The 23954-nt window shown below is 65.5% G+C and overlaps 1 protein-coding gene and 1 long non-coding RNA gene across 14 annotated transcripts in view; one reads left to right on the top strand and one right to left on the bottom strand.

Annotated features, from left to right (window-relative positions):
- The window catches only part of PLXNB2 (plexin B2), a 29923-nt gene that overhangs the window by 780 nt on the left and 5189 nt on the right, over positions 1 to 23954 (top strand). For 4 of the 13 annotated variants that reach the window (XM_082349014.1, XM_082349025.1, XM_082349024.1 and 1 more), the window contains exons 2-26: positions 10485 to 10540; positions 11401 to 11451; positions 13230 to 13381; positions 15308 to 16394; positions 16758 to 16940; positions 17035 to 17163; positions 17693 to 17793; positions 17888 to 18014; positions 18406 to 18559; positions 18994 to 19108; positions 19182 to 19290; positions 19371 to 19472; positions 19931 to 20023; positions 20338 to 20419; positions 20502 to 20662; positions 20778 to 20926; positions 21084 to 21192; positions 21391 to 21527; positions 21720 to 21890; positions 22313 to 22481; positions 22567 to 22794; positions 22930 to 23106; positions 23202 to 23341; positions 23435 to 23535; positions 23674 to 23903. In XM_082349014.1, the coding sequence (XP_082205140.1) occupies positions 15321 to 16394; positions 16758 to 16940; positions 17035 to 17163; positions 17693 to 17793; positions 17888 to 18014; positions 18406 to 18559; positions 18994 to 19108; positions 19182 to 19290; positions 19371 to 19472; positions 19931 to 20023; positions 20338 to 20419; positions 20502 to 20662; positions 20778 to 20926; positions 21084 to 21192; positions 21391 to 21527; positions 21720 to 21890; positions 22313 to 22481; positions 22567 to 22794; positions 22930 to 23106; positions 23202 to 23341; positions 23435 to 23535; positions 23674 to 23903 (4041 nt within the window). In that variant the 5' untranslated portion in view covers positions 10485 to 10540; positions 11401 to 11451; positions 13230 to 13381; positions 15308 to 15320. Of the gene's footprint in view, positions 1 to 10484; positions 10541 to 11398; positions 11452 to 12735; positions 12872 to 13229; positions 13382 to 15307; positions 16395 to 16757; positions 16941 to 17034; positions 17164 to 17692; positions 17794 to 17887; positions 18015 to 18405; positions 18560 to 18993; positions 19109 to 19181; positions 19291 to 19370; positions 19473 to 19930; positions 20024 to 20337; positions 20420 to 20501; positions 20663 to 20777; positions 20927 to 21083; positions 21193 to 21390; positions 21528 to 21719; positions 21891 to 22312; positions 22482 to 22566; positions 22795 to 22929; positions 23107 to 23201; positions 23342 to 23434; positions 23536 to 23673; positions 23904 to 23954 lie in introns of those variants that run through there. The other 9 variants (XM_082349015.1, XM_082349020.1, XM_082349016.1 and 6 more) reach the window with 9 other exon arrangements.
- Positions 10650 to 13223, bottom strand: LOC309608693. Its single transcript, XR_014233067.1, has 2 exons — positions 13110 to 13223; positions 10650 to 11119 (listed from the first exon to the last, which is right to left on the bottom strand). It is a non-coding gene; the product is annotated as an uncharacterized lncRNA (long non-coding RNA).

Genomic DNA, 23954 nt, shown 5'->3' with positions numbered 1-23954 from the left:
CACCAGCACCTGGCAAGTCCTGGTGGCCCTGGGCCTGCTTCACCACAGAGCCGGCTCCCACAGTTCCCAGTGTTTGTTGGTGTGGTGTTTGGGTGGACACTCTGGGACCCAGGAAGTGAGTACAGGAAGTCTCTGTACTCACTGCCAGGCCCCTGCCCCTCTATGTGCAGCCTCCTGCAGGAAGCCCTCCGAGATGGGCCCTTCCCACCCATCTGTGCTCAGGTTGCTTGGCAGATACGAGGGGGGTCCCTGAGCCCAAGAGCCTCAGAGCTTCCTGCCACTCATTGGCCTCCTCTTCCCAGCAACTTGGAAAAGGAAGGAAGGGGTCTATCCGTGCCCTGGGCCTGTGGTGGGGGTCAAGACTAGGGGTGAAGCTTGACTCCAAAGCCAGTGGAACGTTCTGGAGCTCGGAGGGCTCTCTGTGCCTGCCCTGGGGAGCCCCTGTCATGTCTAACTGCAGCCCCTGTGTGCCCCACACACGCCCGGGCCGGGCCCCGTGGAGATGGGAGAGCACGGCCCCCAGGGGTGGGAGCTCTCAGCCTGACCCCGTGCGGGATGTTCCCCGGGCACAGAGGGGAGAGTCTGAGAGCTGGACAGCTGCCGGGGTGTGTGTTGGGGGGAGGCGTTCTTCTGCTCTGAGGTGAGGATCCTGGGAGGGAAGGGTCAGCATCGGCCTGCCTGAGCCTGTTGGGTGTTTTTTATGGCGTGTCAGCTTTTAGAAATCCCCAGAGAAGACTGGGGACGAGCAGGTGGTCTCGGCAGATCTGAGCCTGTCACCTTTTTCCACCGTACCTATAGGGGGCCCACCTCTGTCTGCCGGGTAGGGGGAGGCTTGAGGTCTGGCCAGGGGCTCCTTGCCCCAAGAGGGGAGGGAAGTTACAGAGAAAAACAAGGGTTTGGAATGCAAGTCCCCCCTCCCCCGCCGGCCGCCTGCCAAGAAGGAATTATTTTGGATTATCCAGCCGTGTCCAGCCACCCAAGGGGGGAGGCTAGAGCTGGGGGAGGCTACAGCCGTGGGAGAGAGATCCACTTCCGGGGCCGTGGGTTGAGAGCCCCAGAAGGGAGGGACGGGCAAGTCTGGGCAGCTCCACCACCTCCCGTGGCTGCTCAGACCGGTCGGGGGCGGGGTGGGAGGGGATGCGTCACCCTTGAGATGGAGAACGCCCGAGGTCGGCCCCAGCAGGCCCCGCCCAGTGAGGCTGGAGTGGGCCCAGGCCCCCTGGGGGAGGCCGTGGGGCAGGAGGAGTCCTAGACTCCTGTTCTGGGGGCCCAGGGAGTCCTGTGTGGCTGCCCTCCAGCTCTGGGTTCAGGGACACACCTTGGGCCGGTTACTTACACCTGTGTGGCGCTTCCCTGGGGTGGCGGGGCAGGTAGGGGCGTGACTTAGGCTGCTTAGAGCGGTGGGGCACTGGGGTCTCCCTCGGGCCGAATCTCTGGCCGTTCTCCTGCCTCTTGACTGACTCACTAACCAGCAGCTGACGGATGCACCACTTCCCTCCAAGCCCCTCGGACAGCCCAGCCCTCACCCCCACGTCCCCACCCAACTTGGATGTGGCGCCTGTTAGTCCACCCCGCGGGTGAAGGATCCCATAGGGGAGGGGGTCCCACAGGTGAGGAGCCCCAGGCCAGAGATGCAAGGAGCCCCCAGGGTCCCCAGGGTCCGTGCAGGCATGTGTGCATGTAGGGGGCCCCTGTAGGGGCCACGCTGCGAGGCAGAGCTGGCAGCTGGGGCAGCGTGCAGGAAACCCAGGGGCCTGGCCTCAGCCCAGGTGAGTAGAGCAGAAGAGATTGGACTGGAAGGCACTGGGGTGGGCCGGCAGCCTGGGGACGGATCCATATGGCACGAGCCCCTCTCCCCCTGGACAGCTTGGTTGCAGGCACTTGAGCCGTCCCAGGACCTGGGCCATTCTGGGGACATCGTGATGTCCTGTTCCCTGCCTTGAACTCGCATCCTGGGGGCCGGAGCTGGTGAAGCCCTGGGACCAGGGGAGTGAACTGGTGGGGACAGGCTGTGGCTTCAGTGCCCTCCCCCATGGCCCCTTCTCTGGTCTGGGCAGATCCGCGCTGAGGTGCCGGGTCCTCTGGTCCTCCTTCTGTGTCCTTCTTACTCACGTCAGGCCTCAGTCCTTTCTGCTGCAGCAACAGGCACCAGCCTCCTGCCTTGGCTTCCTGGGTGGGGGGAATAAGCTTTTCTTCCCTGCTGAAGAGCCTCTTGGGCCCAGAGCCTGCCCTGGACCAGGGTGTGGGGAAAGCAGTCAGGGGAGGAGGTGAGCTATCAGACCTGCCAGAACTCAACCCAGGCTGGTCTCCCAGCTGAGCTGGATGCAGGTTCACTGGGGGCCAGTCCCTAGTTGGCAGTGGGGGCTGGGCAGAGTCCCTCCCCCTGAGGCTAATGGCTATTTGTGTTTGGGGTGGGGTGGGATGGGTGGGGCCTCTAAATGTCTTTGGTCTCAAATTACAGGCTGGACCCGTGGTTGGTGGCCTGTAATTGGTGGGGGGCACTGGGGTGCATGGGGGCTGGGGGAAGCACTGTTGCTTCCGTTTTTTTCTCCAGGCCACATGTGGTCCCTTCATGGTTTTCCCTTCCGTGATTTCACATCCTCTGATGGGCTCCTGCTTCCCTCTGTCCCTGGGGCTTTGAGGACCTCGTTGCCCCTGCTGACCAGGCAAGAATCCTGCCCTTTCCTGGGCCCCCGAGCCAGACCAGGGCACAGCTGCTCCCAGCCCTTCCCTCCCATCCGGCAGGGCTTCTGAAGGGTGGGGCAGGGCCTCTGCTGTCCTGCCCCCAGTGCCTACCCCTGTGGTATTCACGAACCCGTGACAGTGACTGGACCCAGAACCCCAGACGGAGCCCGTGGTGGCCAGGGGCACACCTGTCGGTTTGCCCCTCCGGTCACAGGGAGGAGCCCAGGGCTGGTCCCCCACCTGGAGCTGGGGTCCTATTTCCCACCCTTTGTCACTCTTTGGTCCCCCATCTGCAGCTCAGCGCCCCCTTCACATGGAGAGTGGCTCCCCCAGCACTGCTCCCACCGTGACTGGCAGCTGTCCGCCCTGTGGGCTGGCCGCTGGCCCACCCGAGTGCCTGGTGCCCCCGTGCACTAGGCAGATGAGGTGCTCTCCTGGGCTGGGGGTGGGGCATCTGGGAAGAGGGCTCAGCTTGCTGCCTCCGTCCTCAGCCCCTAAGATCACGTGATTTCTGAAACCTGGCAGTTCTCCATCCTGGTGCCAGGTGAGTCCTGGCCTGGGGACCATGGGAGCAAGAGTGAAGCCTTTGGGTGCAGCCTGGATTCTGACCCCAGCGCTGGCATCAGCCCTGCCCTGCACTCGTCCCCTCCGGATGTGGAGACCAGAGCCCTCGGTGCAGTTGGCCGGCAGTTCCCATGGGGGGTTCTGGGAGGAGGGGCACCGTGTCGAGCTCAGATCTCTGTGACGCTGCCCCCGCTGGACCCCCTCCTCAGGAAGAGCAAGAAAGAGGAAAAAGGTTTGATGTCAGCCCTGCAGAAGGCCACCTGTGTCAACACAGAGTCTGGCAGGGGCGTCTGCTCCTGAGGCAGGGACAGTTCCGGCTCTGCTCTGGGCCCCCTGAGCCAGCACGCCACCTGTGCAGGGCACGGGCCCTGGGTTGATTGGGGCTTTTCTGGGGGGCGCCATCAGCTCCCCTCCAGGCACCCTGCCCGGCGCCAAGCTGGTGGCTGAAGGCTGAGGCGGCTCCTCGGCCACAGCCGGACGTGCAGCGTGGGTGACAGTGGGAAGAGGGTGACTGGCTTGGTGCCCACCTGGGTCCTTGAGTGCTGGAGGGAGGGGTGCGGAAGGGGTCTGGGGACAGCCCTGATAGGTTAGGGAGCAGGGGTCTGTCTTGGGGTACAAGGGGGCCTGTGGCGCGAGCGGCAGGATTGGGGTGGCCAGGGGGTGTGGACCCGGCCATGGGAGGTAAGCTCCCGGACCATTAAGAGGTGTGGGCTCTGGGCCTGAATGTGGATTCTAGCCCCCAGCCCCAGCCCAGGGTGTCCTCAGAGCGGGGGGGCCTGCTTTGGAGAAGGGCCAGGGCCCAGGACACTGCCGTGGCGAGGCTGCTGCCCTCCCCAGGGAAGGTGGCTGCTGTCCCGCTCGCACCCGGTGGTGGGACCAGAGCTGGGTGAGTTGGCAGGGGCGAGGGCAGGTGGTGGGAGGGAGAGGCCCCAGCGCAGCCCACCTGCTCCCTCTCAGCCTTGGACTTGCTCCCCGAGGCTGGCCAGGGGACGTGAGGGGCTGGGCCTCCCCCCATCTTGGCATCGGGCCTGATTCGGGGGCCACCGTGAGCCGTCTCAGGACCCGGGGAAGGATGTCAGGAGGGGGGATGGGAGGCCAAGGAGGAGCAAGAGGGGGAGACCCAGGCAGGAGACCCAGCCACGCTTCCTGCAGGTGGCCCCTGGCCCTGCCCCTGTGTGTGACAGCTCCTTGCTGAACTGAGTGAGCCACTGAGGGGGTGGGTGCTGGGCCTGGCCCCGGGGAGCTGTGGGCTACTTCCTGGGTGTGTGGTCACAGGGAGGCCGGGCGCCCGCCTCCCCCCATGCAGTCCTGGGCCACCTCGCTGCCCCCTGACCCCTGCACCACTGTCCCACTCACCACTCTGCCTTACCCTGAGCCGGGGTATTTCCTCGCTGGAAACTCCCGGTCCCTCTGCCCTTCCAAAGCCTAACCCTAACCCTGACCACTGCCCCACCCTGAGCCTGGACTCCTCCAGACCCTACCCAGCCCCCCAAGCACCTGCACCGCACCAGGCCCCGACCCCGCCTGGACAGAGACCGGGCCAGCGGCCTGGAGCCATCGCCCCGCGCAGCTGGCCCTGGCCCACCTTTCCCACACAGGTCCCTCGAGGCCAGCTCCAGGCCCACCCAGCTCCCCCAGGCCCCTGGGCCCTTCTGGGCGTGCTGGGCCGACGCAGTGCTGGGGCTGCCCGAGGCCCACCCAGCCCAGGTGCTCGGGTCTGGGGCTCTTCGTCCCGGAAACACTCTGGGCCTGGGGCAGACGTGTGTGCCTGCACATGTGCGCTCACGTGTGTGTGAGTGGTGGCTGGCATGCCAGCTGGGCACAGCGCCTCAGGCTACTTGTGGGGTTCGGCTGTGATGGAGGAGGGGGGTCGGGGTGACCGCTGAGGCGCTGACAGACTGACTGGGAGATAACAGGTCTGGCCGGCCCCTTGCTCGCTTGGGCCCTCACCCGTCCGCCCCCATGCCCCACGCCTGCCTCCTGCACACGGCCTGGGAAAGGAAGGGGGCTCCGGGCGGGCGGCAGCATCCAGCCAGCTGTGGGAGGTGAGCCTGGAAAGGGGAAGTGAGTGCGGGCAGCTCAGCGGTGGGCGCTGGCAGGCGGGGGCCGACCTCAGAACCAGTGGCTCCTGGCTGCGTGGAGCCCGACGCCCCCAGCAGTGCTCCCAGCCTCTCCCGGCTGGGACTGGGGGACGGGGGCGCGGCTCCTCGTCCAGGAGCCCCTCCGGTGCTTGGGCGGCTGGGCCGCTCCCGTTGGCCTCATCTGTGCTCCCGACGCCCTGCAGTGCCCGCCCTCTCTCAGCCGGCCCCAGCCCACATCTGGCCTCTCCCAGTATCTCACCCTGTCTTCCTGTCCCTCTCAGCCTGACCCTGACAGGCTGTCCACTGGAGAGGTGGTCTCTGGAGGATGTCTACACTTAGGCGCCTGAGTGCCAGCCCCGTTCATCTGTTCACCAGGTGTTGACTGCGGCCGCTGTGTGCCAGGGCCGACAAGCTGCTGGGAGCTCCATGGGGGCTCCCGGACCCTGGAGGGTGGAGACTTGTCCCTCTGTCCCCAGCACACAGCACCGTCGTGTGGCACACAGGAAGCGCTTGGGGGCTTCGGGCTGAGCAGATGGGGCAGGTCAGTGGGCCCCTTTGGGGGGTCCCCACGAGCACGGGGAAGTCGATGGAGGCGTTAAGCTGAGGGTGTTCTGACGGGAAGGACTGCTCTGCAGAGGAGGGACATGGGCGAGCCGGGGCGGGGGGGGATCAGAAAGGGGGCCCAAACCGAGTCCAGGTGGGACACAATGGTGGCTGGGACTCAGGGGGGCGGCCAGGAGGAGAGGTGGGTCTTGCATCATGGTGGGGCGTCTGGGCCCCAGAACCTACTGAATCCCACCTTCTGTCCTGAGGGTCTGGGAGGCCCAGGAGGCTGTGGGCTGCTGGCGGCGCCCAGGCAGGTGTTCTTGAAGGACCGTAATCGACTGAAACCAAGTCATCCTAAGCCGTCTCTCCACGAGGTTGGGCACCGCATGGTGAGGCAGTGACTGGGACCGGAGAGGGGCCCGACTGCCAACAGCGTGGGGATCCCAGTCTGGGTCAGCGCCCACACGGCGGGGTCTGCAGTCATGGGGGCGTGCGAGGCTGCGGCTGTGGCACACACCCTGGGGCTTTGCCGGGTGAGCCCCTGAGACGCCTGAGGGCGAGGGCTGGATGCAGAGACACCGGTCACGGTGACCTCGGGTATCAGACGGAGCGGCTGAGAGGCGGCCTGGGTGCACAGGGCGGGAAGGGGTGGGAGGCTATGGACTTGGCTGGGGGGAGGCCCATGGGATCAGGGGGGGCGGGCCCGGAGACCCCAAAGGCAGGTGGCAGAGAGAGCCCTGGGGTTTCTCTGCGCCCACTCCCCCTTGGCCTGGGGTCTTGGGCCTTTGACCTTCTCGCGGCCACCAGGCAGGGGTGATTTTCGTGCTGGGACCCGGAGCCCAGGCTGCAGGGGGAGGCTGATTCGCCTCCCCAGCCCCGGCGGGGATGGGCACTCTGGCCCACAGCCTCTGCTGGTTGACGGAGGAACCGGGCTGTGAGCCGGGCTGGTGGGGAGGTGACACCCTATACCTGGGAGGGGTCCTGTGGGAGGCTCTCCCAGCGCTGACGCAAGGCTCAGGCTAGACGTCAGGCTGTCCCTAGAGCCCGGCCCCGCCCATGCCTGATCCTAGGTGGCTGTGCGGGGAGCTCGGCCTTTGCCCGGTGAGTCTGGCGGGATGGGGGTTGGGAGCCATGCCGGCTGCGGCTGGGGCCTCGGCGGATCACTGGCCGACCACGGAGCGGGGGGCCTGGCCACTGCGCGCTTCCCGGCCAGAGGACAGCCTGACGCCCCGCGAGGCTCCTTGGGGACGGGTCCCCGGGCCCACGTGGCCGCCGTCACGGCGACCGGAGGTCAGGCTCCCGCCGACCGTGCGCCCTGGGTCCCCTGGGAGGCTCGTCAGAGGCCCACTTGTTCCCCCCGGGGGCGCGGGGTGCGGGCGGGGCTTCCGGAGGGGTCGTCCGCCGGAGCCGCGCCGCCACCTGGTCGCCTGGGGTTAGGAGGCCAGGCCGGCCCTCCCCGTCGGGGGAACCTCCCCACCTCCCGGGCTGAACTCAGACCCGGGGCCCCAGGCGGGCGCGGTGGGACCGCGGGGCTCCTCTCGCCCTGGCCCGGGGGCCCCGACGCTCCACCCGGCCCCATTCGCGCCCCTCCCTCGCACTTGTTCTGAAAACGGCGGAGGCTCGGATTTGCCGGCGTCTCGCCTGTTTAGTTTCCTCTGATTTGTTTCGCGGTCCCGGCTAATTGCAGATTTGCATTTTCGCCTCGAGAACGGAGCGGAGGCCGGTCCCCTGCAGCCAGCTGCCGGGCGGGGGAGGGGCGGCGCCCGAGGCGGGACAGCCACCCTCGCTGCCTCCTGGCCTGGCCCCGGGGCGACGCGGCCCCCACCCTCGCCGCCGGGTGTTGGCGCCTCCACCCCCGCGTTGTGGGTCCGTAGTGCCCTCCACAGGGTGCTAAGACTCCTCCCCCCCCACATCTCAGGGTGTCCCTGCCTTGCGCTTGAGCCTTTGCCTGAATCGTCCGTTTCTCCGTGTCTGCCCGAGCCCGAGTCCCCATCCTGGTCTCTGGGTCCCCTTCCTGAGCCCACAGGCTGCCAAGGGCCTCCACAGACCTGGCTGCTGTGCGTTGTTTTGACTTCAGCTTTAAGAAGTTGCTCAATCTGTGTTTGCTTGAAAATAGTGACAGGGAGGTTTAGCCGGTACCCCAGGGCCCTCCTCCCGGGGGGCCAAGACGATGGGAGGGGGACCCTGACAGCCCTTGCCTGGCCTGGAGTGAGGACCCTGCCCTTCCCCAATGGGCACCTCTTGTTTACCTTTTCCTGGTGTGGGGGGCAGCTACTGCTTAGAAGAAAGGAATCCGAGGAGGGGGAGCCTCAGGGGACCCAGTGGCCGAGGCTCCTTCCTACTGCTTCCCACTCCTGTGGACGTGCGAGGAGAGGCCTGGACCGCCCGCAGCCCTGTCCCCATCAGCGCCCTGGCTGGGGGAGGACACACCACCGTGTGCGTGAGGCTGAGGGACCAGCTGTAGGGGCACATGTACTTTCAACTTCCTCTGCTGTGTGTCACCCCCTTGCCGGTTCACTGGGCTGAGACCCACCTACGGTCTCAGATCCTGTGTTCAGACCTTGCTCACCAGTGAAGACCATAGACCACAGCGGAGGAGTGACGGTCCTGCAGGGTCAGGTCAGGATGGGTGTCTCAGGCTTCTGAGGGATGGGCAGGAGTTTCCCAAGGGGAACAGCAAAAGCAGAGACATGGCGACATCATGGCATCACCCCGAGTTCCTCCTCCACTGAGAGGACAACCGAAGGATTTCTGCACACGGATTCACTTACACCTCGCGGCAGCCCACTTGGGTTGGTGCTGTTATTACCCCCATGTCACACCTGGGAAACTGAGGCACAGTGTAAGTTTGTAAAGAGCCCACATAAGCCAGGTAGAAAGAGACAGACCTGGGGTTTGAACCCAATAGTGTGGCTCCAGAGCTCAGCCCCTGAGGCCCCTCTGGGCAGCAGCACTGGGTGTGTGATTGTGGGGTGGGGGGACACCCATGGCCTCAGGGACCTGTGGGTGTTCAGGAGAGTGGCCTTCATCTGAGCTAGAAGGAATGACCCTCGAGAGCAGAGGCAGGATGGACAAGCTGGGGCAGCTGGGGGCCAGGACCGGGTGGCTGAGGCCGAGTTAGGGAAGGGGAGGGGGAGGGGGAGGGGATCAAGTTTCATTCTGGAGGAAGTGCTGGCTGGAGGAGCCTGACGGGAGGAGAAACTGGAGGGTCTGAGAGGTGGGTCCACCCCAGTGGGTCACTTGGGGCAGGTCTGTCAAGGGGTGAGGTGGTGGCTGTGGAGACTGGGTGTGTGGGCTCAGGAAGAGCGTGTCCCTTGGAAGAGGCTAGCCTCCCTTGGCGACACCTGCAGCACGCACACCCCCGGCCAGGGAGGGGCCTGGGCCAGTGGAGGGCGGTGCACAGGGCACATGGAGCCCAGAGTGATGTCCCTTCAGGGTGGCAGGTCTGCATGCCCTGTGCCCTCGTGTGCTGTGGACCCCGAGCTCAGTCTCCACCTGGACTGGATGCAGCCTCGAGGCCAGGCCCGCTCTGGAATTCTCATGCGGCTCCATCATCCTGACGCCCTGTGGTTTGGCCCCTGAGTTTGCCCCTTTCACAAAGGCTGTGTTGTCGAGTGCCTAGGGCAAAACACACCCCTCACCCTCACACCTGGAGCCCTGAGCCCCTCTTCCCGGGTTAACCCTTCACTGCTCAGCCAGGGGCTGAGGGCACCAGAGGGATTTCCTGCCTGTGTGCGCAAGTGTGGCACCCACCTCCCCGCAGGCCTTGCCCCTGCTCGTCTCCTTTGGACCTGCCGTGGGTCCTCCCAGGCCTGGGCCCTACTCGCAATGTTGTTCCCGACGTCGGGGGAGTGCCCGGGGGGGTACGGGGGGAGCAGGGCCTGACCCTGGTGGAGGAGGTGTTGGGGGCACGCTGCTGGGGAGGGAGCCAGTGGGCCATGGCCGAGGACACCTGGGATAGGCCCGGAGAGATGGTTGGGGGGTGGTCACTGAGAGCCTGGAAAGCTGTGTCCTGAGGCAGAGTGGAGCTGGAGGGGGGATGATGATTATTATTATACATACCTCTTTTTATTTAGACAAGTAGTACGTAAATATATTCTTCTAAAATTTTTTTCCAAAACTGGCAAATGAAGTTGCTTTGCTGTCCCAGCCCCCTCCTCCCTGCCCGGTGCCCCCCACCCCACCCCCGCTTCACCTTGACTTTCAGTTTGGATGAAGGCTTGTAGAACTTCTCAGTTAAACCATGTGTGTCTGTATCGACACCCACGTGTGGCGATACCTGGAGTTCTGCACCACAGCCGTCCCCAACAGGTCTGGGCTCCGCTGGGTCAGCATGGCCCACCCACCTTCATCAGCACCATGGTTTTTCAGGGTCCTCTGGTTTCATGCTGGGTGGCTGCCAAATTTTCACTATAATGAACCGCACTGAGAAGTATCCTTGGACTAGTCCTCCCGGTGGATACACATGGGTGTTTATCCAGGAGAGGATACAATAGCAAGTGTTGCTGAGTGCTACAGTGTAACAGGCTCTCCAGAGGCTTTTCGGGGAGGAATAATTTAGTTCTTAAAAACCCCTGGGAGCTCACTATGACTGTCTCCACTTCACAGATGGGGAAATGAGGCTCAGAGAAGTTAAGTAATTTGCTCAAGGTCACACACAACTAGTAAGTAGAATTGCGGGGTCGTGTGTATGCATGTTTTTCAGAAAGCAGGTTTAAATTTTTTTTTTTTTAAAGATTTTATTGATTGATTGATTGCTATGTTGGGTCTTCATTTCTGTGCTAGGGCTTTCTCTAGTTGCGGCAAGCGGGGGCCACTCTTCATCGCGGTGCGCGGGCCTCTCACTATTGTGGCCTCTCTTGTTGCGGAGCGCAGGCTCAGTAGTTGTGGCTCACGGGCCCAGCTGCTCTGCGGCATGTGGGATCCTCCCAGACCAGGGCTCGAACCCGTGTCCCCTGCATTAGCAGGCAGATTCTCAACCACTGTGCCACCAGGGAAGCCCCACAAGTTTAATTTTAATCAAAGTAATATATTTACCTAGTTTAATAAACAGACAGTACCAAGAGACTTAATGAGAAGCTGTTCACTGCCCTTTTCTTCCTCTTTTTTTTCTTCCTTTTTTTTCTTCCTCCTGTTCAGCGCAGCTTGCAGAATCTTAGTTCCCCGACCAAGAATTGAACCCAGGCCCTTGGCAGTGAAAGTGCAGAGTCCTAACCACTGGACTGCCAGGGAATTCCCTCTGCCTGTTTTGAGCAGAGGCAAGAGGGGCGGTGTCAGGCATACACACCAAGTGGACATGTGTGAACTGGCGTGCTGGGCTAGGGGCTGGGAGGCCAGTGTCTGAGGGAGGGGCTGTGAGGGTGGGGTGGAGGAGGCTGGAGTTGAGGTTCTCCTGCTCCAGGGTGGCAGAGGCCAGCTGGGGTCCCATGGGCTGTTCCTCGCCCCCCCAGATGTGGAGCAGAGGAGAGATGAGGCAGGGGCCAGGCTTGTGGTGAGACCACTGTCTCTCCTTTGCTTCTTAGAGGATCTCCATGCTGGCCTGGAGCAGAGACTGAGCTGGACCACTGGAGCCTGGGTGAGTGAGGGCTGGGCACCAGCAGGGGAAGGCAGGGGGGCCACAGCCACGCAGTGAAGGCGTGTGGTGTCCCCAAGGCTCTGCTCCGGCCGGGCGCGGTGTGCAAACGTCTGCCCGACCCCAGGTGCCCTAGCTGTGGGGGCCGCTGCCAGGCCCCCCAGTTCTCTGATGGGGGGACCAGGATTTGCTTGGGAGGGGTGGGCTCTGCTGCGAGACTGGGGCGGTGTTTTGGCGCTGACTGCAGTGCTGGAATCTGGAACGTTAGGGCTGGGAATTTGGGCTGGGGGAGGGGGCGCCTGTCCAGACGCTTTCCTGGCCAGCAGCGGGCTGGAGTTTGTGCGACTTCTTGGAAGTGCACCTCCGGGCTTCGGCCAGGAAGAGGCGTCTGATGCCCCTGAGGAAATCCCCGCTGGCCCGGTGAGCAAGCGGGGGGTCCCAGGCTGCCTTCAAAACAGGAAGCGCCCGTTCCAGGAACGCCAGCCGCAGGAAGCTTTGCCGGCTGTGCCTGGCACCTCCCGCGAGGCCGGCCTGAGCGCTGCCTCTGGTCAGGTGGTTCACCCTTTGCCCCTGTGGGCCTGGCCAGGCAGGTCACCTGAGGCTTTGTTTGTCCAGGAAGTGGAGGGAGCTGCTGCCTATCATTGTCACCCAAGTCCCTCCTGCCAGACCGTGTGACCTGCGCTCAGCGTGAGGGGCCCTTGGAACCCTCGGACTTGAGGCTCACTCTGCCCACCACCCAGAGGGGTCCTGGGGCAGGGAGCCCAGGTCTGGCCCTGGCCTGCTCGAGTGGGGGCGGGGCAGGGGCAGCAGCACAGTATCTGGGCCAGTCAAGACCTGGTCCCGCTCGGTGACCGCGCACGTGGCTTTCACGGGGCACTTCTGGTGTGCCAGCCCTGGGGGCCCCTGGGGCCGAGGACAGGGCTGGGCTTCTGCCCCAGGGGCTCAGTCAAGTGAACATTAACCAGAGGGAGACCAAAGCATTCTTTTTTATGCACTGTGACCCTCCCATCTCCTGGGTCCTGTCATGTCTGTGAGCTCAGGACTGAGTGAGGCAGGGCTCAGGGTCACAGCAAAGCTCTTTCAGAAGTGGGGGGGCGCCCCAGGAGTTCCCCCGCTTGGTCGGTTCTGGGTTCAAGTCCTAGGCGCGCTGCCGGCCGGCAGAGGGGCCTGGACACGGGTCCATCGGGGACCAGGGGGCCTGCTTCCAGGGGTGGCCTGGGCTCGGGCGGCTCCAGCTCCGGCCGCGGCTCCGCCCCCGCCCGCCCGCCCGTCCGTCCGCGCCCGCAGGTCCGCCCCCGCCCGCCCGCTCCCTCCCTGGGCTCCGGGAACATTCCATTCATTCCCCGCTTGCCGCGGCGGCCCTTGGCCGGAGCCGCAGCCGCCGCCAAAGCCGAGCGGGACCAGGGTCGCGGCGGGGACTCGGGTGAGCGGGGCCGGGGCGGGGAGGGGGGGAGGGCCAGCCTGGGCTCGAGGCCGAGGGGCCTGGACGCCCCCCGCCTCCGCGGCGCCGGGGAGCGGACTTTGGGCCGCGGCGGGCGAGCCAGCGAGCGCGGGGGCGGGGCGGCCGGGACGCTTGGGCGGCGGGGGAGGGGCGCCGGGGGGCGGGGCCCTCCAGCCTTGCCCTTCCCCGCCCCCTCTCCCCGGGCCCTGAGCAAAGGTACCAGAGGGTGCCTGAGTGCCCGGGGCCTCTCCTGGTGCTCCCGGTTCTGTGCAGTCCTGGCGTCGCGGGCGTCTCAGCTCCAGCCTGGGGATCTTCTGAACTGCGCCCTCCTCTCCCCTAGACGGCGTCAGTTGTCCGCGGAGCCGAGCGGAGTCTGCGGTGGCAGGGGCCCGCCTCCGCCCAGGATCTGCCCAGCCTGCCCGCGGTCCTGTGAACTCTTCCTGTCTTTGACCAAAGGCACCATCTCCTCCCCAGCCTGATCACCTCGTCTTGGTGCGGCCTGGGGTCACCCTCTCTCCTCATCCCACCGCCTTCTCTTAGGCCATTTTCACCTCGTTCCCAGGTCCCTACTGTCTCCTGGACACTGTCAAGCCAGCCTGTGGGTGGCTCCTCTCCCAGCAGCTTGTGAGGAGGCCTGTGGGGTCCCCAGGGGCCCGGCAGGGACTGAGCCCTCCAGAGCAAGGGGCTTCTGTGCTTCAGTGCACAGCTGAGGGGCACCTTCCCCAGTCCTGAGACTTGCCCCTGCCAGTGCCCTGTGGTGATTCTGGGGTGCAGAGGGCTTTGTCACTTGGTTGCTTCTTGGTTACGCTTCCTCGAGGGGCTTGAGGCATGTTGTGGAGACTCAGAACAGAGGGGTGCAGTGGGGGATGGAGAAGAGCCGCAGCCTGGCCGGGGGGCTTCCTAGCGGCTCAGGCAAGGATGGAAGCTGGCTTGATGTGGGAATCACAGGGTTCGTGAGAAGAAGCCACCCTATTCCAGTCAACACAGCTTTGCGCAAAACCAGTGCCCCCAAAGAAACGTCTCCCCTGGCCATGGAGCAGAGCAGACAGCCTCCTGCCTTCCTGGAGGAGAAGGACGTAGAGCAGGGCAGGGCAGGCTGTCAAATGGGCGCAGAAAAGTAATTGTTTCTTGAGGGAATGAGAGCATATCCAGGTGTTTGAGGTGGCCGTAGGGGGCATGTCAGCTCCTCTGTAGAGGTGCAGCGGGCCGTGGGGGGAGTCTGGGAGGCCAGGGCCTGAGCCCCTCATGACCCTCTGCCGTTGGGGTCAGTCTCCACTCGGCCACGTGGCATGGACAGCTGCCCTAAATGTCCTGCCGGGCACAGGCCCCCTCAGGGAAGGTTCCAGCGGGCCCAGGAGTGAGGGCTCACGCACAGATTGTGAGAGGGTGGCCGGTGGGGGTGGCGGCCAAGACCACTTCAGGGGATTCTGATCAGGGTCCCGAGGGTGGCGTTCGTGCTGGACCACCCCAAGGTGGGAGGGGCCTCCATGTTGGGGACCCTGAGCCCACCCTTGGCCTTAGCAGCTTGCCCCCATACACCCAGAGACACGCACGGGCGCGCACACATACGCAGGGACGTGTGTGTGCTCGGACGGACACCCGCACCCTGACGTGGCCTGCCCTTGCCCTGCACGCAGCACCCCCCGCGGCCTCCGGGGTCCCCCCTCAGAGACCCGGTGGACCCCAGAACCCCCTCCCAGGACCTCCTCTGGCGTGCCTGCGTCCGAGGGTCTGCCCTGGGCGGGGCACAGGCAGGGCGGGTGGATTGCTGGGGCCCTCCTGCTGGTTCAGCAGGGGAAGGGGGGTTGGAGGGAGGGTCCGGAAGGCTTGGGGAGGGGGTGGGGAGGCAGGCCCACCAGTGGCTCTGCTGTTTCCCGTCAGATTACACCGTGTGCCGAGAGTCAGGCATAGAACAGGCGTGTGGCCCACCTGTTTGCATGTTCAGGGCCTGTCGGTCAGCTTGGGTCTGTGCTCTGGAGAGTGTGGTCTGGGGGCGGCGCCTCCCAGACCACCTGGAGCTCTTGGGGTCATGGGATGTGAGGGTGGGCACACGCGTGAGTGTCTGGGAGACTTTCTGGAGGAGGTGCTCTGTTGCCTTGGAGGTGGGCCTAAAGGTGCTTTGGGAACTTGGGGGCAGAGGCCAGGGCGCAGTCCTCGGGGGGCGGCTGCACCCAGGCCTGGAGCTGCAGTGCTGGTGGCCTGGCCTGTCAGCGGTTAGGTTACAGGTGCTCCTTCTTGAGGAGGGCCGGAGATGATCTCCTTGGAGATGAGAGTGGGTGTGTCTGGCCAGATGGGTGGGAAGGCAGGGAAGGGATCGGGGGCTCAGGCGGGCTGGGCAGGGTCAGGCACCGGGGGCTTCCTGTGGGTAGGGTGGGTCCTCCAGGCTGGGGCTCCCCTGACCCTCCTCTCTTCCCACAGGGTGCCGGGGGCAATGGCGCTGCAGCTCTGGACCCTGACCCTCTTCGGCCTGGTGGGCACAAGTGTGAGCCTGCGGTCCCGCAAGCTGGACTTCTTCCGCAGCGAAACGGAGCTGAACCACCTGGTGGTGGATGAGGTGTCGGGCGTGGTGTACGTGGGGGCGGTGAACGCGCTCTACCAGCTGAGCGCCGACCTGCAGCTGGAGCAGCGGGCGGCCACGGGCCCGGCCCTGGACAACCAGAAGTGCACGCCGCCCATCGAGGCGAGCCAGTGCCACGAGGCCGTGCAGACTGACAACGTCAACCAGCTGCTGCTGCTTGACCGGTCCCGGAACCGCCTCATCGAGTGCGGCAGCCTCTTCAAGGGCATTTGCGCCCTGCGCTCCCTGAGCAATATCTCCACGCTCCTCTTCTACGAGGACGGCAGCGGCGAGAAGTCCTTCGTGGCCAGCAACGACAAGAGCGTGGCCACTGTGGGGCTGGTGAGCACCGCGGGCCCGAGCGGCGAGCACGTGCTCTTTGTGGGCAAGGGCAACGGGCCCCATGACAACGGCATCATCGTGAGCACGCGCCTGCTGGACCGGACCGAGGGCAGGGAGGCCTTCGAGGCCTACACGGACCACGCCACCTACAAGGCCGGCTACCTGTCCACAAACACACAGCAGTTCGTGGCTGCCTTCGAGGACGGCCCCTACGTCTTCTTCGTCTTCAATCAGCAGGACAAGCACCCGGCCCGGAACCGCACGCTGCTGGCGCGTATGTGCAAGCACGACCCGTTCTACTACTCCTACCTGGAGGTGGACCTGCACTGCCTGGGCCCCGGCGACACCCGGGTCCCCGCCTTCGGCACCTGCCTGGCGGCCTCCGTGGCCCGGCCAGGCGCCACTGGGGTGCTGTATACTGTCTTCAGCACAGATGGCCGGGGCGGCGGGGGGCCACGGGCGGGCCTCTGCCTGTTCCCGCTGGACGAGGTCCACAACAAGATGGAGGCCAACCGCGACGCCTGCTACACGGGCACCCGGGAGGCAGGCCGGGACACCTTCTACAAGCCCTTCCACGGCGAGATCCAGTGTGGTGGCCACGGGTCGGTACGTGGCCTCAGCACGTTCTCCCACGGGCTTAGACCACACGCGTGTGGGTCTGCGCGTGGCACTGCTTGCCGTGTCCATGTCCCACCTGCTTGTGAAGGCCGTGTGTGTGTGTGTGTGTGTGTGTGTGTGTGTGTGTGTGTGGTGTCCCTGCGGGCAGGTCAGCGTGAGATGTGGGTGCCACTTCTCCCAGGTGTCAGCCACGCTGGGCGTTGGGTTTTGGAGCAGTGAGCATGTGGGTAGGGGCCCTGCCTGCCTGGGCCGGTTCTGGGGGACATGTGTAGGGCCACGAGTGCTGGGAGCCGTGGTGGGGAGAGGCCTCGGGCGGGGGTCTGCACCCACCGTTGATGCCATGGTCCATAGGGTGCCAGCGAGAGTTTCCCGTGTGGCTCGGAGCACCTGCCCTACCCGCTGGGCAGCCGAGACGGACTCTCAGCCATAGCCGTGCTGCACCGTGGAGGCCTGAACCTGACAGCTGTGACAGTGACGACCGAGAATGGCCACACCATCGCCTTCCTGGGCACCTCGGACGGCCGGGTCCTCAAGGTGAGGCCCAGGGCTGGGGCAGGGTGGTTTCCGGAGGGGACCTCAGTACATGAGGCCCCCTGCCCTCACCATGCACCTGCCCTCGTGCCCACAGGTGTACCTCACTCCAGATGGCAGCTCTGCAGAGTATGGCTCTGTCCTTGTGGAGATCAACAAGAGAATCAAGAGGGACCTGGTGCTGGCCGCAGACCGGGCCAGTCTGTACGCCATGACCCAGGACAAGGTTGGCCTGTGGAGCCTGGGAGGAGGGGCCTTGGTAGTCCAGCCCCTAGAGACACACAGAGCATGCTGGGAGGGGGGCCAGCTCGCATCTCCTTGGGTCCTGACAGTGTCTCTCGAGCACCTTTCCCGTCTTTGAAACCGTTTCTCTCTCTTCTGTGTCTCTGGCCCGGCCTTGGGCCCCTCCTGACCAGAGGGTCAGTGCTCTAAGTGGGCCTTCCCCAAGTGCAAACAGGGAGGCGAGGGGCCCCAGGCAGCTTCTGTGAGCTCAGACGGTGGGGGACACGGGCCCTGGGATCCTGTGCCACCCGATCCTGGGTCAGGTCCAGCCTCCCGGCCGGGTCCCACAGAGCCTGGCCAGCCGCTGCTGCCTGGAGCCCTCACTGCCCAGCCTCGAGTTGTGTTGAGGCTTCTAAGGCTTAAGGGTAAAGGTAGGATCAAGCTGGCAATCCCAGGAAGGTTTGGCGTCTGAGCAAGGTCCTTTGTGGCTGCTGTGGTGGCCGTAGTCCCGCTCACCGCCCCGGTGCCCCCAGGTGTTCCGGCTCCCCGTGCAGGAGTGTGAGAGCTTTTCCACCTGCGCCCACTGCCGCAGCTCACAGGACCCCTATTGCGGCTGGTGCGTCGTCGAGGGACGGTGAGCACCCGGGAGTCTGGGGGGCTCGTCCCCAGCCTGGGTCTGGGGGTGCCGCCCCACCCTGAGGGCTGACGGGTGCCCCCCGCCCCCGCAGATGCACCAGGAGGGCCGAGTGCCCGCGGGCCGAAGAGAGTGGCCACTGGCTGTGGAGCCGCAGCGAGTCCTGCGTGGCCGTCACCGAGGCCCAGCCGCAGAACATGAGCCGCCGGGCCCAGGGAGAGGTGTGTGGTGAGGGTGGAGGCAGGGCCGCTGCTGGCCTGGGGCTGTGGGGACGTCAGGAGACCCGCGTAGTATCTTGCTCCTGGCCTGGATGGCGGTGCTGAACCTGGGGACGGGGACCCCAGCCTTTGTTGGGTCCCCTGGCCCCTTTGATCCGAGGGGCTCCTGAGAATCCAGGGCAGACCCAGGCCCTGTCCCAGGAGCGGCTTAGGTGACCACAGAGGGGCCCATTCAGATGAAATGGAGCCAGGTTCTAGAGGGTTCTCCAGGGGGCGGGTGTACACATACAGGAGGGCGGCCAGAGGACCGGGGCTCAGGGCGGGGGCGGGAGGTTGCCTGCACCCTGAGGCTGGGCAGAGGAGTCCTGCTGTGAGCTGAGTGGCCCTTCCGCAGGTGCACCTGACCGTCAGTCCGCTCCCGGCCCTGAGCGAGGAGGACAAGCTGCTGTGCCTCTTCGGCGAATCACCGCCTCACGTGGCGAGCGTGCAAGGGGGCGCCGTGGTCTGCAGCTCCCCAAGCAGCATCCCCAGCACACCGCCTGGCCAGGGTGAGGCCCCGCCCGAGCCTGTCCCCTGAGCATTCGGGGCCAGCGGACGGCGGCTCACTGGTGAAGGTGGGGGCCACGCGGTGCCCTGGCTGGGACCTGGCAGGCGCTCTGGCCCGGACGCCCAGGAACCACGGCCCTCGGCGCCTGCAGGGACAGAGAGAGGGCCCAGCGGCGCAGAGCCCTGGGGAGCGACACACGAGCCGAGATCTGATAGCGGCGGCGGGTCCTGCTGAGCCCTGCGGGGGCCCCGCTCAGACCAGGGTCCCCACACGCGGCCTCCCGTTCTCTGCTGGGTCGCCTGTGGGGAGCTCTGACGGAAGGAGGAGTTGGGGCCGGGGGGGCCCAGTTCCGGCTTCCTGTTCCCCCCCAACCCGAGCCAGCCTCCCCCTGCGTCCTGCAGCCCCCCTGACGCTGTCCCCATCTGCTGTCCACAGATCACGTGGCTGTGACCATCCAGCTCCTCTTCAAACGTGGCGACGTCTTCCTGACCTCCCACCTGTACCCCTTCTACGACTGCCGAGTGGCCATGAGCCTGGAGGAGAACCTGCCGTGAGTGCAGCCCCTGTCTGTCCCTCCCAGCCCCCGCTGCGGACCCCACACTCCTCACCACCCTCTCCCCCAGGTGCATCTCCTGTGCCAGCAACCGCTGGACCTGCCAGTGGGACCTGCGCTACCACGAGTGTCGGGAGGCCTCGCCCAACCCTGAGGACGGCATCGTCCGTGCCCACATGGTGAGGGGCCGTGAGGGCACGCGGGGGCCAGGCTGCTCGGCTGAGGCCAGGCCGCACCTGACCAGCCCTGCCCTCCCCAGGAGGACGACTGCCCCCAGTTCCTGAACCCCAGCCCGATGGTCATCCCCATGAACCACGAGACGGCTGTGACCTTCCAGGGCAAGAACCTGGACACGGTGAAGGTGCGGGGGGCTTGCGGGGCCCTGGCTAACCGGTGAGGTCAGGCCTGGGGGGTCCCAGCAGGGGCCATGATGGCTGGTGGAGAGGCATAGGCTTGTTCAGAGCCATCCTCCTGCAGACCAGAAGCTGAGCGCCAGGGCCCATCCAGCCTTCTGCGGCTCAGGGCCCAGCACGTGAAGGAGGCAGAGGGGTCAGGGTGGACGTGGGGACGTCTGGACGGGCCTCGAGGGTTTAGGGTGTGCAGGGGCTGGGCAGCCCAGTGCCGCTCAGGAGGCAGCAGGGCGGTGAGTCCAGGTGTTGACCGTGGCGGGGCCTGTCTGTGAGTGGCCGGGTGTCAGTTGGGATGGGGGTGCCCAAGCTGGCCCGGGAGCTGTGTGGGGCACGGCAGGCACCGGGGCCCAGGGCGGGCATGTGGGACGGGCTGGCCCGCCTCGGGTATCCTGACTGGCCTGTCTGGCAGGGCTCCTCCCTGCACGTGGGCAGTGACCTGCTCAAGTTTGAGGAGCCAGTCAGCACACAGGAGCAAGGAACCTTCTCCTTTCGGACCCCAAAGGTATGCCTCCCGGGGTGGGCGGGCCAGGCTGGTGGACCCCGAGGGCTGGCCCTGCGGGGGCAGCCCAGTTACCTCCGGGGCTTGAGGGGTGGGGCGGGGGCAGGCTCACCACCTGCCCTGCTGAGGAAGCATCTCAGAGCATCCCTGGGCCTCCTGTCTCCCTGGAATCCAAGTCATCCTCCGTCTCTGAGCCTCCAGCTTCTAGACCTGGAGGCCTCCCCTTGCTGCCCGTCGGCTGTGAGGGGACACACGGTGGTCACCCTCGGGGGCTCGGGTGGGAGTCGGGGGTGCAGCGTGTCCCTGTGTGCCCCCAGCTCTCCCACGATGCCAACGAGACGCTGCCCCTGCATCTGTATGTCAAGTCCTACGGCAAGAATATTGACAGCCGGCTCCAAGGTGGGCGGGGTGGGCAGCTGGGCTGGTGGGCGGGCAAGGGGAGCAGGGCGGCCCTGCCGACGGCCAGCTTCTCCCTCCGCAGTGACCCTCTACAACTGCTCCTTCGGCCGCAGCGACTGCAGCCTGTGCCTGGCCGCTGACCCTGCCTACAAGTGCGTGTGGTGCAGCGGGCAGAGCAGGTGTGTGTACGCGGCCCTGTGTGGTAACGCCACCTCCGAGTGCCCACCGCCCGTCATCACCAGGGTAAGCCCCCTTACCCCCCACCTCCCTGACAGGGGGGACTGCAGCCCGGCCCTGGACCAGCTGCGCAGCCTGGCCTGCCCAAGCTGCCAGGTCAGCCGGGCTCTGCCAATTTCAGATCCAGCCTGAGACTGGTCCGCTCGGCGGAGGCATTCGCATCACCATCCTTGGGTCAAATCTGGGGGTCAGAGCAGACGACGTGAAGAGGGTCACCGTGGCTGGCCAGAACTGTGCCTTTGAGCCAGAACGGTACTCCGTGTCCACCCGGTGAGTGGGCAACCTGGGCCCTCAGAGCTGGGCCAGGCCCTACCCTGGGGGGCCAGGGGACTGGGGGGATGGAGAGGAAGGACACGGTCCAGGTGTGCGTGGGTGCCCAGGGCTTGCACACCCACAGAGTGTGCCCACCTGCCTGCCACCCACGCAGGATCGTGTGCACCATCGAGGCTGCAGAGGCGCCCTTCACCGGGGGCGTCGAGGTGGACATCAGCGGGAAGCTCGGCCATTCGCCTCCCCATGTCCAATTCACCTATCAGGTAAGCACCTGGCAGGTGGCTCTTGCAGGTCAGGACAGATGTGGGTGGGATCTGGGGAGCCACGTGCTGACTCGGGGTGAGGCGAGGCTGTGCCCCTGCCTCTTTCTGACAATGGTCATGGCCCAGGAGAGGCCCGGGAGGGAGGGCCACAGCCCTGCCGCCCCAGCCCTGAGTCAAATGCCCCCGCTCCTCTTCTAGCAGCCCCAGCCTCTCAGCGTGGAGCCAAAGCAGGGGCCACAGGCGGGCGGCACCACGTTGACCATCAATGGCACCCACCTGGACACAGGCTCTGAGGAAGACATGCGGGTGACCCTCAATGACATCCCTTGTAAAGTGTGGGTGTCACCCACAGGCCGCCAAATCCTGGTCTGCCCTGGTCCTGGGGACAGGGTGAGGGCCCTCTGGCCGTGACCCTGTGTCTATCCTGGAGGGGGCAGTGGAACCAACCAGACCCATTGACCCACTGGCCTGGGGCTGCGGGTGGTCCCAGGGTGGGGTTGACATTGACTGGCAATCCCCACCCCCAGGACGCAGTTTGGGGCACAGCTTCAGTGTGTCACCGGCCCCCAGGCGGTTCCGGGAGAGCTGTCCCTAAAGATTTTCTATGGGGGCTCTGAAGTGCCCAGCCCTGGCGTCACCTTCACCTACCGTGAGAACCCAGTACTGCGGGCCTTCGAGCCGCTGCGAAGCTTTGTCAGGTGTGACCTCTTCCTCCCGCTGTGGCAGGTGCCCCCCACTCCCACACTGCTGGCCACACCCACCTCATCTAGCTATTTCCCAGGTGCCCTCTTCTCACTGGGCTTGTGAGGATATGGCAGAGCTGGTCTGGGTGACAGAAGGAGGCCTCCAAAAATCCCCACTGTATCCCCAGGTCGGGCAGGCCCGACATACCGCCTCCACCTCCCCCCGCCACCCAGCCCGGCCCTGCTTCTGACAATCCAGGGTGGCGGTGCTCAGTCACGTGCTCTGAGCACACCCCCCCACCCCCCCACCGCCTCTGCTATTGCAGCAGGCCTGTGCTTGCACACACCTGCAAGAGTATCCAAAAGCAGGGTGGGGTCGGGGACACAGCCTTGCAGGGCACCTGCTCTGGAGCTGGCTGGGCACCTCCCTTGCCCAGGTGTGCCCACTCAGGCACCATCCCCCCCCTGCCCCCCAGTGGTGGCCGGAGCATCAACGTCACAGGACAGGGCTTCAGCCTGATCCAGAAATTCGCCATGGTGGTCATAGCCGAGCCTCTGCAGTCCTGGAGGCGGCGGCGGGAGGCCGGACCCCTGCAGCCCGTGACGGTCAGTCGGTGCCCGCTGCTGGGGACACGCCAGGGCAGGATGCAGCCTGTGCCAAGTGGCCTAACGGTCCTGCCTCGGCTCCCAGGTCGTGGGCAGGGAGTACGTGTTCTGCAGTGACTCCAAGGTCGTGTTCTTGTCCCCGGCCGTCCCCGAGGAGCCCGAGGCCTACAACCTCACAGCGCTCATTCAGATGGATGGGCACCAAGCCCTGCTCAGGACTGAGGCTGGTGCCTTTGAGTACGTCGCCGACCCCACCTTCGAGAACTTCACAGGGGGCGTCAAGAAGCAGGTCAACAAGCTCATTCACGCGCGGGTGAGGACCTGTGCAACCCCGGGGGTCAGGTCCTGAGCGGGTGCGTGTAGGGGAGCAGCCCAAGATCTGGGCTGAGCCGGTCGGGGCATCCCTGAACCCCTCCTGGGCACTGTGACCCTATCCCCCGCCCCCCAGGGCACGAATCTGAACAAGGCGATGACGATTCACGAGGCCGAGGCCTTCGTGGGTGCTGAGCGGTGCATCATGAAGACACTGACGGAGACCGATCTGTACTGTGAGCCCCCAGAGGTGCAGCCCCCTCCCAAGCGGCGGCAGAAGCGGGACACGACCCACAACCTGCCTGAGTTCATTGTGCGTGTAGGGTGGGGGCAGGGAGGGGACAGGGCACCGGGCTCTCCTGGTCTTGGCCACACACCTGTCCTTGCTGAGTCCGCCTCTCCACGCAGGTGAAGTTTGGCTCCCGGGAGTGGGTGCTGGGCCGCGTGGAGTATGACACGCGTGTGAGTGACGTGCCGCTCAGCCTCATCCTGCCGCTGGTCATCGTGCCCATGGTGGCTGTCATCGCTGTGTCTGTCTACTGCTACTGGTGAGCCCCTCCCCCGGCAGCCTCAGCCCCTTGGCCATACCCACCGGCCAGCACAACCCCGGCCAGGTCCCAGGAGCTTCCCTGTGCCCCCAGGAGGAAGAGCCAACAGGCAGAGCGCGAGTATGAGAAGATCAAGTCCCAGCTGGAGGGCTTGGAGGAGAGCGTGCGTGACCGCTGCAAGAAGGAGTTCACAGGTAGGGGCCGCCCTGCAGGTCCTGGGGGAGGAGGGCTTGGAAGAGGCTGCATTGGGAGGGACGGAGGGAGGGACGGAGGGAGGGACGGAGGAGGGCGGGCTGCCAGCGGGCGGATGCCTCACCCCGACCTCCCTGCAGACCTGATGATTGAGATGGAGGACCAGACCAACGACGTGCACGAGGCAGGCATCCCCGTGCTGGACTACAAGACCTACACCGACCGCGTCTTCTTCCTGCCCTCGAAGGACGGCGACAAGGACGTGATGATCACGGGCAAGCTGGACATCCCTGAGTCACGGCGGCCCTTAGTGGAGCAGGCGCTCAACCAGTTCTCCAACCTGCTCAACAGCAAGTGCTTCCTCATCAACGTGAGCGGGGCGGGGCCTCTGGGACGTGGGGCGGGGCCGTGAGGGGGCGGG

The sequence above is a fragment of the Balaenoptera borealis genome, assembly GCF_965194805.1.
Source record: "Balaenoptera borealis genome assembly, chromosome: 13".
In the NCBI taxonomy this organism is placed as follows: domain Eukaryota; kingdom Metazoa; phylum Chordata; class Mammalia; order Artiodactyla; family Balaenopteridae; genus Balaenoptera; species Balaenoptera borealis.
This window is presented reverse-complemented; position numbering and strand designations above follow the sequence as displayed.